Below are 14,128 nucleotides of genomic sequence, written 5' to 3'. Positions count from 1 at the left end.
GATCTGGGCCCAAGTACCTGGACTTAGGGCTTCTGCATGGTCACACTGAACTCTAATCCCTGGGCACTGGACCCAGTCTCCAGAGCACTCTCAGCACCCTGTGGCAAGAGACAAGGACTGATAATTGATCCCAAGCCTGCTGTAGGACAGTGCAGAGTGCTAACCCCTATGACATGCATCTGGTCATAACAGAACATGACCATAATGCTGTGAAAATCCTGTACTCAGCCCCACATATGAATCCTGATCCTGCAGTTCTGCAGAAACAAGTTGCCTCTTTAAAAAACAAAGTATAGAATTTACACAGACAGATGTTGCAAAGAGAAATAAGTGGTGGGCAGGTGGGCGAGAAAGGAGGCAGAGGAAGAAAGAGAGGGGGACTGTTCCTCAGTCAAAAGGGAACATTTCTCTTTTGTAACATCCTTTCAGGGGAAGTTCTGGCCCACTCTGCTCTGATATCCGGGTTGCCTCATTTGTATCAACCAATGCATTAAAAAGGAGCCCTCTCTAAAATGACAGATCTTGTTCCTCGCTCATCTGCTGCAGAACCTCGAATGTGCCTTAACTTTTTGACTTGAAATGTAAGCTTCCCTCTTCACCAGCTATGACAGAGGAAATAACATATGCGGATCTGGAATTTAATAAATCTTATGCACTGGAAAATATCCCAAAGCCTGCTGCTCCTGAGGAAAAAGGTACAATCTCTAAGGCTTTTTTAGTTACTGTGCTTAAATTAGCTGGATTGGGAAGTACTGTCAACCTAATCTTAGGCAGAATGGGCCTCTTCTAAATTAACTCCTCTAAATCCGTTATTCTCAGTAGAGTTACACCAGTGGTGAATTTCTCATTTTGTTTTATTGTCATTATTAATTAACAGAAGCACAGAAGCATGCACTGTGCAGTTCAAAGCATGGAGGGAGATGTTGTCCCTCCCCTGAATATTTTCACAATGTAAGGACCCCTGCAAACACTAATTGCTGAGAGTACTTTCTACCACGAGTAATCCTATTGACTTGAATGGGACTACCCATGGGAGTGAGCAGTGTGCAAGGTAGTGTTTGTGGGATCAGGTTCTAGTGTAGAGTTTGAGAGTCTAGAGGACATACTGTGCCATCCATGGCGATTTTGGCAGAATCAACAATGGCAAGATGTTGCGCTAGATTAGGATTTTATAGTTGTCAAACTCTGGTCCATGGAGGAAATAGAATCTTAGTTCTCTTTCATTTTTGACCTGCTTCTTTCTCATGGGAGGTTGTAACATTTGGTGACAAATGATAACTCACTTTCACAGTATGGAGCATATGTGATGTCTCCATGTGAAAGGGTGAACAGAGCCAGAGAAGAGGGAAATACTTTAAATAGTCAAAGGTACTTTTAAAAAAAGAGACCACGGGAATATTTATAAATGCAAGAAAAAAAATGCTCAAAACACAAACTCTGTTTCACGGAGCCTTTTCCTGAAACAATGAATGAGAGATTAGTTAAATAAAAAACTCTGAAGACAGAACTTTTGTTTGCTTTGGCTCTCTGAGCAGTTTGGACCTCAGAGCCCCAGGCTGTCTTCTGCAGAAGGGCTTGCATTCAGCTAGGGAAACCTCAGATCCCGAGTGAATCAAATTGAAACCACTTCCTTTTTTCCTTATCTGTCAGAGACCACAACATGTGATGCTGTCAGGCTCCAGCTTGGGGCTGTACCTTGGTAGGGAAGGTGGTAGGTTATTTTGCCTTTCAATTCAGACAAAAGCCAGATTATTTAGCAGTTTTGCCATTTTTAGGAAAGTAGCAATCACCCGATGGCATCAGTGTGTAACAGGCTCTGATTCCTGGCTCAGGCAGAGGAGCACACAGCATGATTCAGGAGGGGAATGTGCAAGAATGGCTGTAAATCATCTTTGTCCTATCCCCGATCCTGGGCCATTTGTGCTCTAAGCCAGTCCTCTGGTATCAATTAGAGCAGTCTGAAGGCTGTTCCAACTTTGCTGCAGGTGCTAGTGACCATAAATGGTCATTGGAGGCAGAGCAGTTGGAGATCACCAGAGTTCAGGGAAACCACAGCGACGTCTTCTTTTCTGGAGCCACCGCTTTACACCAGTCATAGGGAAGGAAGTCTGCCCCCAGGAGCATGCTGTAAGAAGACATACAGGTTTCTCAGTGCTCTGTGGACACACCTTGATTGTAGCCAGATTCTTTGCAGCATCTTTTGAGGAGGGCAATGCAACAGTTCAGAGATGGACCCATTGCAAGTCGCTCAGCCAGCTCATCTGGTGAGGAGGGAGCAGTTGTGGGGGGAGGGGAGACTCGCAGGACAGGGGCCTGATGGAGAGGTCCAGAGGGCCAGGGGGAAGGGCAGGCGGGGAGACCACTCCTGCAGAACCCACTCAAGGAAGGCCTTAGAGACAGGCAGTAAGGCTGCCCTCACCTCCTGGAGTATACAAAAGGAAGTATTTCTTCACACAACGCACAGTTAACCTGTGGATCTCTTTTCCAGAGGATGTTGTGAAGGCCAAGACTATAAGAGGGTTAAAAAAAGAACTAGATAAATTCATGGAGGATAGGTCCATCAAGGCTATTAGCCAGGATGGGTAGGGATAGTGTCCCTAGACTCTGTTTGCCAGAAGCTGGGAATGGGCAACAGGGGATGGATCACTTGATGATTACCTCTTCTGTTCATTCCCTCTGGGGCACCTGGCATTGGCCACTGTCGGAAGACAGGATACTGGGCTAGATGGACCTTTGGACTGACCTTGTATGGCCGCTCTTCTATGCCGTCGAACTTGAGGGATGGAGAGCCCCATGTACTGGCCAAGCGACAGGGGCTCCAACTGTTGTACTCCAGGAGGTCTCCCCAATTCTGGTGATACCTGTCAGGACCAACTTCCGGCACACCAAGGGGGACTCCACCACCTGAACACTGAGCTGGGGGTTGTGTAGCAGGGGCTCTGTAAAGAGGTCCTCCCTCTCGGCGGCCACCATGGACCTGGTCGCCTAGACCAGCTTCCAGGTCCTTAGGATGTCCCGGTAGAAGACCGGTAGCTCAGAGAGGTCTTGCAGAAGACCCCTCAGATGGAGGTAGAAGAGATGGAGGTTGCATCGGAGCCCTCAAAGATGGTGGAGGAAGGTGTGCACCAGCAAACTCTACGCCAGAGTAACTGCACCATAAAGGAGTCTCTGCAGGGCCTGAAGGTGGTAGACATGGATCTGACTGTGAAGGCAGGGCAGATCCTGTCCACCCTCTCCCAGAAGGAGACTCAGGACCCCCACAGAGACCCAGTATAGCTTCAGCCAAAAGAACTCCAAGGTACCCGGGGCTGACTCAGGGTGTTTAGCTGGTGCCAGAGCATCCCCATCCTCTGTAAAGTAAGGGAAAGAACCCTAGTTAGTCAGCTCCACACCTGGGGGTGATTAACTAATTTTCTTCTGCCCAGAAGAGGCAGAGTTAGCTAGGCCTTAAAAGTAGACTGAGGAAGCTCACTTGGGGGAAGAGACTGCAGAGGAGGAAGGTCTCTCTAGCAGAGAGAAGTCATGGGATACGTTTTAACAGATAGAGTACAATGGTGGAAGAACAATACAGCAGCAGGTTAGGCTTCTACAGGGGAAGCCCTGTGCGAAGGCCAACAAGGGAACTACAGATGTTGAGAGGAGCAGAAGGGTATTAGTTTAAGAACCTGTTTGAACTTGTTTGTGTTACCCTGGAAGGGATGAACTCTTATGGACATGGCCAGAGAGCCGAGGCACAGAAGACCCAGACAGGGAGTAGGAGGAAGACTTTATCTGAGACTGCCCACTGCAGCCAAGGAAGTACCCACCAGAGCAGGTATGAGAGGCAAAGTCTTGTGCAGTGCTGCATCTATGCACTGGGGGTTGCCCTTGAGGTGGAGATGCACACTTACAGGCTGACTCATCCTTCTGCATAATTTATATCAGCCTTAGGCCTGCTCTAAATTATGCCTGGCTGCAACAGTCCCCAAGAGGCCACTTCACAGCAGTGATCACTGCAGTGCAGAGGCACTCTCACCATGGTCCCTTCCACAGCCATGTTCTAGACACCTTCTTTGAGTTATGGCCAGGTGATGTAGAGCTGGCTACTGCAGCTAGGGATTTCCCTGTCATGGGGATTCCCAAGTAGATGGTTAAGCAGGCTTTCATCCTGCTTTGCATTGTCAGAACAGCACAAAGCAGAACCTGGCTCAATAAGGAGACTAGAAATACAGCTAGACTAAAAACTGTTACTTTACAGAAAGTCCTTTTGTTTCTTCCCACTACAGCATGCTGTCTGTCTTCACAGGGCCAGGCTCTCTCTGGGAGCATGTGGGCCATGGGTCTATCTACATTACAAAAATATCCAATTTCGGAGGCCCATTTACAAGACCAGTTACACCACCATTCTATTTTGAAGTGAAGCTGGGAACTAACGTGGATTTAACTGGGCCTTCAGTCTGTGCGCCAGCCTTGGACTTGTGCTAAGTGTTAATATGAACTTGGGACACAGTTACTGTCCCAGCTACACTCCAAATTGAGACTGGATTGTATTTGGTAAAGAGTTAACTGATTTGTGGCTAGAACTGGTGAATACTTGTTGTCACTACACAGACTTCAGTGGACCACATCAATTTACACTAGCTGAGGATCTGGTTCATAGTGTATAATATCCAAACAAAGAGTTAATAAAATTGATGTCTTACATCTTGTTGGTCTACAAAAGGGCTTGACAACTCATTTGTCATGTATGTGTAAAAATTCTTTTCTGGGGGCTGGAGCTATTAGAAAGTTAAAATATTTTTCACCATTGGAGTTTTCTTTGTTTCCTGGTTGATTATCAGATAGAATAATTAATCAAACATCATATTAAATTCATTTAAAAATACAACTCATATCAGGCAGCAAAATATCAACCACCACTTTGCACTATTACATAGGGATGTAAATGAAACCTTCCTGACTCTAGCTGGTGATCATGCCCTGAAGCATGAGGATCAATGGCCCTTGTAATTTTACCCTAGCTAGTGTCACAGCAGTTGATATTCTTTTTTCATATACATTTCTAACCCTGTGTTCTCAACATTCTGTTTAGGGAATTCTGCTTTCATTTTCTACCCTTTTGTTCACTCTTTACAGCCTTTCGGTCAAAACCCAGCTTCTAAAATATTTTGCCATTACAAAGATTGTCATTTAAGAAGAACAAAAACCACTTAAGGGGGACTGGATGGTGTCTGAAGTGGGAGAGTGGATAACGTTATCATAGAAAAGTGAGGCAAGCTGATGATGAGGAAGGACATGCCATTGCTGGAGGAGAAGGAGGCAAATGGCTATTGGTTGGAGGAGATACCAATGCTGGAGTGGTAGATGGACTTCTTGTTTCCTCCGTAGCCATGGTGTTGACTAATAAGGAGGAGATACAAGAAATGATACAAAGTCTGAACTGTTATACAATAATACAAAGTGTGCTTGCTTCATTCCCACATTTATAGGCAAGGGGAATTATAAGTTCCTTCACCAGCAAGGGCTGCCGCTGTGACCTGGGAAGGATTTACCCTGGGGAGGGCAGGTCATGTTTTTAGCTTTCATCTCTAATTAGGGTTCAATAAGAGCTCTGCAGACAGATTGCAGAGAGGATCCCACCCACTCTGGGGTCTGTGCTGACCATCTGTAGCCCCTGCAGTGGAAAAGAGTCTGTTGGAAACTTCTGTAGCTGCAGCCCTTTCCAAGCAGACCTCTTACCACTCGGGATCCTGCAGCAGAGTCTGCCCTATCAGAAGCTGGCTCAGTGTCTTTGTGGGTATGTGGGAACCAAGAAGTAAGGAAGTAAGGAAGAAGAACAAAGCAGCAAAATAAGGCTTTTCCAGAATGCACAGCTTTTAGTCACTGAATTCACTATTGGTTTTCTTAGATTCCAAGGCCAGATAGGACCATTATGAGCATCTAGTCTGACCTCTTACATAGCACAGGCCATAGAACTTTCCAAAAATAATTCCTAGAGCAGATCTTTTAGGCCATGTCTACGCTATGACTTATGTCATTCAGGAGTGTGAAAAAGCCACCCCCCGAGCAACATACGTTTTGCTGGCATAAGTGGTAGTGTGCACAGCGCTATGTTGGCGGGAGAGATTCTCCCACGGACATAGTTACCACCACTCATGGAGGTGTTTTTATTAAGTTGACAGGAGAGCGCTCTCCGCTCAGCATAGAGCGGCTACATGAGCGTCTTATAGCGGCGCAGCTGCATCGGTACAGATATGCCGCTGTAAGCTCGCTAGTGTAGACGTGGCTTTGGAAAAACATCCAATCTTCATTTAAAAATTGTCAGTGATGGAGTATCCACCACACCCCTGGGTAAATTGTTCCAACAGTTAATTACTGTCACCATTAAAAATGTACACTTTATTCCCAGTCTGAATTTCTCTAGCTTCAACTTTCAGCCATTGGATCGTGTTATACCTCTCTCTGCATGATTAAAGAGTCCATTATTAAATATGTGTTCCCCATGGAGGTACATATAGATTATAATCAAGTCACCCTTTAACCTCCCCTTTGGTAAGATAAAGAGATTTTGCTCCTTGAGTCTACAACTAGAAGACATGTTTTCTAATCCTTTAATCATTCTCATGGCTCTTCTCTGAACCCTCTTCAATTTATCAACATTCTTCTTGAACTGTGAGCACCAGAACTGGACATAGTATTCCATCAGCAGTCACACCAGTTTCTGTTTAACATTCTCCAGAGATACAAGTGGAATGGGAAAGAGTGTACTCACCATATGATGAGACTGCATCATCTGTTTTTCCCCAAAATTCAGCACAGAAATATATATTAGCATGTCTGCCTTTTCTGCATTATTATTGATAATTCTAACATATCCATCTAGCAATGGACCAATACCATTGTCAGGATTCTTTTTGTTCCTAATATATTTTAAAAACTCCTTCTTATTGTTCTTATTTCTGCTGCCATAGATATCTCCCTATGTCCCTTGACTTCCCTTATCAATTTTCTACAATTCCTAATTTCTGATTTATATTCATTACTATCAACTTCCCCTTTATTCCAATGGTTATGTATTTAATTATTATTATTTTTTACAGCTGCCTTTAATTCTACACTAAACATTTTTTTAAAAACTAGCACAGCCTTCTCCCTCAATTGTGAGCTTATGGCATTGGGGACATCTAGTAAGGTGTTGTTTAAAGATTCCCAATTATCATTCAGTTTTTTTTTTGTTTTGATTAAATTCTTCCTTCCAGATGGTTTGGATTTGGCTCATAATTGTTTTCAGCGTTGTGAAATTGGCCCCACTAAAGCACCAATTATATATATTACTGGTCTGGACTTTTTTTTGCTGTTTCTGCAGGGCACCCTGCTTCTTCCCCCACATGGCGTCTGGTTGCCCTGACTTTCCTCACATTGTGCTTGGCATTGCTGGTAGGGCTGTTAGCCCTGGGAATAGTGTGTAAGTATCAATACTTTTTTATCTGGTGAATTTCAGATAAAAGATTGCTATCTATCCACTGTAGTCTGAAGTTGTTGATTTAACCATTGCACAGGTACAGCATGGGCAGTGGTAATGCAAGCTTTCCTGACACACTATCACCCATTAATGTACTTTACCTTGGTTGAGCTCCAGAGTAGTAGTATTGCTGCAAGTGACAATTTCTGTAGCCCATTCACTCCTTGACCTCTCTACCTAAATTGCCAAAGGGAAGGCTTCTTGTGCCATCAAGTTATGATGCTGTTTTTTGTGATATCGAAACCTGTCCCATTAGGAACTGGATGACATCCACTAATTCATTTCACACTGAACATTTATAAGGTGGGGATGTTTTTCAGTTAATACTGACCTGCGCTGGATATCAATTGGTGACAAAATGGTGAAAGGCTCTGTATCCCATTAAGAAGCCAGCTCATTTGATTTAAATTTTATTTTTAAATAGAAAAATTACACTAAACCTGTGATGTTAATACTAAGGGTTACTACCCAAAACAAGGCACAAATTTTAAACCAGATGAATAGAATAACGAAAAATTTTAAAAACAACAACAAGGAGTCTGGGGGCACCTTAAAGACTAACAGATTTATTTGGGCATAAGCTTTTGTGGGTAAAAAACCCACTTCTTCAGATTCTTCAGGTTTTTTACCCACGAAAGCTTATGCCCAAATAAATCTATTAGTCTTTAAGGTGCCACCAGATTCCTTGTTGCTTTTGTGGCTACAGACTAACATGGCTACCCCAATACAAAAATTAAAAGTGGACAAAGGCAGGAATAATTTTGATTTGTAAATTATGAGAATACAAAATGTTTTTGTGAATTTCAGTTTTTCAGGTTTCCAGTGACTTCCAGAAACAGATTGGAAACCTCAAGCGAAACCAGGAAATTCTGCAAACAAGTTCCTCAAAAAGGCTGCAAGACATGAAAGACAATTTGTGTCTGAAAGGGGAAGAAAAAAATAAGAATAATGGTAAATAGGATTGTTATGCAAATGGACTCCTGTCCTTTATTCCAGAATAGATACAGGCTGGGCAATGGTTATATAATTTCACCTATTCTCTTCCAATTACACCTCATTAAATGAGCTCTACACCTGCATTGAAAGGGACCACAACTAACTGTATGCAATTAGCAGAGAGGTGAGGTACAAGGGAATTCCTCCTTCATGATCCATTCAGTCCTTGTCTTCTCTGTTCAAATGGCTAAGAAAGCAAATAATTAATAATGCCAGTTATTATTGTGATTTTGTGATGTTGACACCTGCCTCCTAGTAACTGAACTGGTACTTTCCAACTGATTTCACATGGGCCATAAAATAGTATCAGATGGTAACTGTCCACTAGTGATGTTGCTTAGTGGTCTGCATAACAGCTTGGAAGATTAAGGATCAACTTTCATTCCGTTCCTCTAAGACTGGGTCATGAAGTGTGAAAGAAGTAGCATGTTCAGAGTCTGGAGAAGCAGGAATGCTTTATATCACTCAGCAATAGAGCTGGGCAACTTTTTTTTAATAGTAAATCATCAAATGGGTGTCCAAAATTACTCGTCAACTTAGGTTGAATTTAGCTAAATTAAAAAATAAGGGGAAAAAAATAAAAAGTCAAATAAAAAAGTTTATTTTTATTTATTATACCTGTCCAGAAAGTATCAGAGGACTGGACAGGTATTTCCCAAATTGTTTTGGCAAAAAAAAATAAATAAATAAAATTCAGGCTAGATAAACAAAAGGATTTAGGTGCCATTCACAAAAGCAGAGTGATTCACAAAGGCAGAGCATGACTGGGAGAACGATTACAGTTTAGGTGCTAGGGCCCTCACCTGTGATGATGTAGTTTAAGTCCCTGCTCCAAATATTTTTTTAATTATTTATACAAAGTGGAATGGCTTCAACAAAATAGACGAAGAGAAACTCATCCAAGAATAGCCTCCAGCTCACTCCGCTGGGATAGAGGAGATAGAGCTTCATATCAATGCATCGGTGCAGGAAACCCAAATATCCCCTCCAAATGAGTGCCCTACCTGTTGAGGTAAGGGTTCTAAGAGGGCCTCCTCCTCTGGCCATTTTCTCAATCTAGTCCTTTAAAAATGTCTGGAAACAAAATATTGTGGGATGAAGGAAACATTTTGTTCAACCCCAAACTGACTTTTTAGCAAATTTTTTCCATTTTTTCTAAGCTAACAACATTTCATTCTAAATGAAATGTTTCATTTTTAAATGTGGTTTCATTTAACATCAAGATTTTTTTTTTCAATTTTTCATTTCAGAGAGAAAATGAAAAACAAAACACTTCTGATTGGAAACTTTTTTTCAGATATTTTTGTTCAGACCCTAATCTAAAAAATGGTTTGGTTAGCTTTACTCTGCACTGCCCTCTTTGGCTAATTCAGGAGCAATATTGATTGGCTTCTAAGGTGAATTCACTCTGGAACCTCAAGGGTGGAGTACAGTAGTTGTTTGCAAAATACTAGAAAAATAAGCAGAGCTGGAAAGGTCATCAGAGTCTTTCATTGTGATGCCCAGAATCTCGGGGAGATGGGAAAAGTGATTTATTTCTGACCCTGGCTCTAGTGCCTAAGGCTACCAGTGGTCTGACTCTGGGGAAGATGGATCGATAATCATTTTATAAATAGATCCTTAAGCACAATGGTTCACCAGTGGAAAACATGAACACATTTTGTTTTTGAAACGGACAATGGAGTTTTATTTTCACCAGCACTAGTTTTGATCATATTGGAAGAGCAAGAAATTTTCACATGCCTCCAGTGATGTCTGAAACTGGAACCTAACACAGAGCATGAATGGGCTTTTCTAATCGAGCATCATTTATGGGAGGAAGGTCTTCAGCAAAGCAGAGGCTACTTTCATAAAGAGAAGGATCTCTGTGGAACAGCCCCTTTATGAACGTTGAGTTAGTGTGTTTTTTCCAGAACTGTGCAGAAGGAATAATTGGAACAGTGCTTGAGGGAAGTCAGGTCTGTGTGTGGGTATAGAGAGTTTGGGAGGACAATTCTGTAAGTCTGGTTTCCCCCTAGGGCAGAGTTAAGATGTTAGTGTGTAGTCTGTATTGTAGAGTGGTTGCTCTAGTAGTGATGTGTGTTCCTAGGTTGAGGAGTAGAGCAGAGGTTCTCAAACTGTGGTTTGCGGACCACCAGTGGTCTGCGAGCTACATTCAGGTGGTCCGCAGATAGTTCCCTCTAAGGTGCGCGCCTGGGCGGCCACACACCAGAGAATGAAGGGCCACCCACCTAATTAGTGGATCCTCAGCAAATTTCAAGTGGTATGCGGAAAAAAAAAAGTTTGAGAACCACTGGAGTAGAGGATATGTCCTGTTAGCTATGGAGTCAGGATATGTCCTGACTTTTAACCACCTTGCTTTTGTGATTTTGCCTTAGGTATGTTATGTATGGACTATCCTTTACAGATAGTATAGGAGCAGATTCTCCTTTACACTGCTATGGCAGCCATTTACACTCCCTTTAAAGCACCATTACATTGTCAGAGTGGTCTAAAGGGGCCTTACATAAAGGACATTCAGATTCATAGTAATGTTATCAATTAAGATGGAAAAAGACTTGTTCCTGGTAGTTCATACCTTCTCCATCCCCATTCTCATTCTCTGGCCACTGCAGGATTGTTCACTTAAAAAAAAAAAGGTGGCCTCTTTGCTGAGTCACACCAGATTTCAGGGCCTGGTAGGATCAGTTTTCCATTGGAAGAGAAATTAATCATGAGGAGTGTGGGTATTCTTAGTGCAATTGGTTTGTTTACACTAGATACACCAGGAACAGAGGTGGTTACAAACAGCATACAGACAATTCTTGCTTTCAGGAATCTCAGCCCACACATTAATGTCTGGGTCCCAGGAGGCAACTCCGCCCCAGAAATGAACTCTAGTTACAAAGATTAAGGAAAAGAGCAAATTCTCTTGCTGCTTGTAACAGCTCTATAAAAACGAACCTGAATCACAAACCTAACAACAATACAGCATCTCTTCAGAGACTGCACACTGCTCTCATGCTGAGGAGCAGAACTTGTAAGACTATGTGTAGAAGCTCGATCTGCTGACTCCTGATATAACAATGTTCTCTGCTGCTGGGTTCAACAGTTTTTACCTTCTCAGCAAAGTGAAATCCAGCCCTTCCCAATGGAGATCGTATCATACTTTCAAAGAATGAGTAGATCATTTCACACAGGCTAGTGATCATCTCGGGCTTGGCCCGCGGAGGATCAGTGCCATATACATGACAGCTCTGCAACTTCTATGTGAATTCAAGTCAATGGCAGTAGCCCTTGTATTCTGAACTGCTTAGGATGAGAAACAAAGACAATTTCTCTCTCTCTTTTAGGACCAAATTGTACACTCTGCCCTGCAAACTGGCAATGGATGGGAGGTGACACCTGCTTCTACATGTCAAGAGAGAAAAGGCCCTGGAAGCAGAGTCGAGAATTCTGTTCCTTACAGAATTCCCCCCTTCTCATGCTACAGGACAAGAAGAAGCTGGTACGGCTCCTACCCCAGCCTCTTTCATTTTATCTGGATATAAATTTCTCATAAGCCCCCCCTCTCCCCCCCAAGACAGAAAATGCAGTTTGGTTACTATAGCTCTGTTGCCTCCTATCTACAGGGTGTGGTACATTGCAGAGCACAGTGCCTTTGTCAGACACTGGATAAATAGCTTGTGGAACTTACCACGATAGAATATTTTAAAGCTAAGAGTAGACGTGAGTCTCTCAGATCCTGCTGTGGTTATGAACAATGGGTTTTCCACACAGGGCACTGCCTTCTGGGTGCTTTAAGGAGTAGGTTGATCAGTTCTATGGGGATAACATTTGTCCTGCTCTTCTGGCTGCTAGAGGGGTTCAAGGATAGGATTTCCACACTTCCACATCAGATGGGCAGAGAGAGAGCAGGATTCACTTCTTCATTTACAATGTGGTAAAGTCGACATAAAATGTTAGCAATCTGATCTGGTAGATGTTTACACCCATGTAAATGACAACAGAAGGCACAGGACAATTGGGAATAAGGACCCTATTGTCAGGACCAGGTCATTGGTGGCCTGTGGGCCTGGAGTGAGCTGCTCAATATTGGGGCTGAAGGTCAGAGATCAATCCGGGGCCGGGCCAGGCCAGCCAGCTGGGTCAGGTTGGGCCACAGCTGGGTCAGGTTGGGCCACGGTCTTTCACTGAGGTCAGCAATTGTCTTAAGTGGAAGACAGTAAATCAGGGCTGGGAGCCAAGCATTGGTTGAGCCGGGAGTGTGGGATAAAGACAAGATGCACTGAGGAGCAGCAAGGTGGAATCAACAGCAGAAGTCCACCAAAGGTCTGTTATTGCTCAGACAACTTCCAGAAACAGCGGTACTCCTACCTGCCATATGCAATGCAAGGGATGATTTGGATTTGCTATCTAAAGCCCTATGTGAGTTGTGTCCTAGCTCCCTGGTAGCTAACTTCTTCTGCCATGGACTGTCACAAAGCAATTGAGGCCAGCTGAGGAGCTAGAGTTAACCATTGCTAAGTTCAAATGTCTGGGGATGGAGAGGCAGGGCATTCTAGTGGAGGAACCCGGAGTATGGAATTCACTTCCTGTGTTGCTACAAGAAAGCCATAATTTGTGGATCTTTAGGGCATAGGGCTGATCCCATGCCTTTCTTCAGGATGTTGCTTATTGGAATTGGAGTTCAGTTGTTTGGTTTAAAGTTTATAATTGGATTGGGCATAGAGTTCTATTGTTTTTGACTTTTGTTTAAAAGTCACATGTTCTACTAACTGGAGCACATGAATTCAGAAACTTTGTATGGGGAGCATTTTCTAAATTACAAAATAAAGAAATCCACCTTGCATTGGCGGGTGGACAAGGTAGCAGCTTTTCTAACTCTAATTTCTGTGGTTTTATGAAACTAGAAATAATATTTATCGTATTTCTTGTCAGTTTTCTCAACTATTATATGTTGTATCATATGTCAGAATCTGTCATATTTCTAAAAGATTAAGACAAGAGTTCATAGAAATTGTCCATCTTTGCATTTAGCTCGAATATTCTTTTATCCCGAGATTACCAAAGGCATTTAGGCCCACATATTTAAAGGTATTTAGCTGCTTACGTGCTCAACTTTGCAATGCTTAACTGATTAGGAAACTATATCTCATTTTCAAACAGATTTAGGCTCCAAAGTGCCCAAGTCACTTTTGAAAATGAGGTTTAGGCTCCTAAATTAGTTAGGTGTTGCAACGCTGAGCATAGTTATGCCTAACTACCTTTTAAAATGTGGCTGTTAGGGCAGATTTTTAAAGGTGTTTATGCACCTAAAGATGCAGATAGACTCCTAATGAGATTTTCTAAAGCACTCAGGCACCTATCTCCCATTGATTTTAATGGGTGTTAGGCACCTAGTGGGATTTTCTAAAGTGACTATCTGCATAAGTACCTTTTAAAAATCTGTAAAAAGCAACAGAGAGTCCTGTGGCACCTTTAAGACTAACAGATGTATTGGAGCATAAGCTTTCGTGGGTGAATGCCCACTTCGTTGGATGGGCATTGACATGCATCCGACGAAGTGGGCACTCACCCACGAAAGCTTATTCTCCAATACATCTGTTAGTCTTAAAGGTGCCACAGGACTCTCTGTTGCTTTTTACAGAT

General features: G+C 42.9%; 1 protein-coding gene across 1 annotated transcript in view; it reads left to right on the top strand.

Moving 5' to 3' along the window:
• Positions 1–604: 604 nt before the first annotated feature.
• Positions 605–14,128, top strand: part of LOC112101685 (C-type lectin domain family 12 member B-like) — a 22,296-nt gene continuing 8,772 nt past the window's right edge. The window contains exons 1-4 of the mRNA XM_024192519.2: positions 605–695; positions 7,346–7,444; positions 8,309–8,452; positions 11,830–11,984. Of these exons, the coding sequence (XP_024048287.1) occupies positions 605–695; positions 7,346–7,444; positions 8,309–8,452; positions 11,830–11,984 (489 nt within the window). The remainder of the gene's footprint in view (positions 696–7,345; positions 7,445–8,308; positions 8,453–11,829; positions 11,985–14,128) is intronic.

Source organism: Terrapene carolina, unplaced genomic scaffold, assembly GCF_002925995.2.
Source record: "Terrapene carolina triunguis isolate 2854851 unplaced genomic scaffold, T_m_triunguis-2.0 Scaffold414, whole genome shotgun sequence".
NCBI classification, from domain to species: Eukaryota; Metazoa; Chordata; order Testudines; family Emydidae; genus Terrapene; species Terrapene triunguis.
The sequence above is the reverse complement of the archived record's forward strand: the minus strand, read 5'-3'. Positions and strand labels throughout refer to the sequence as shown.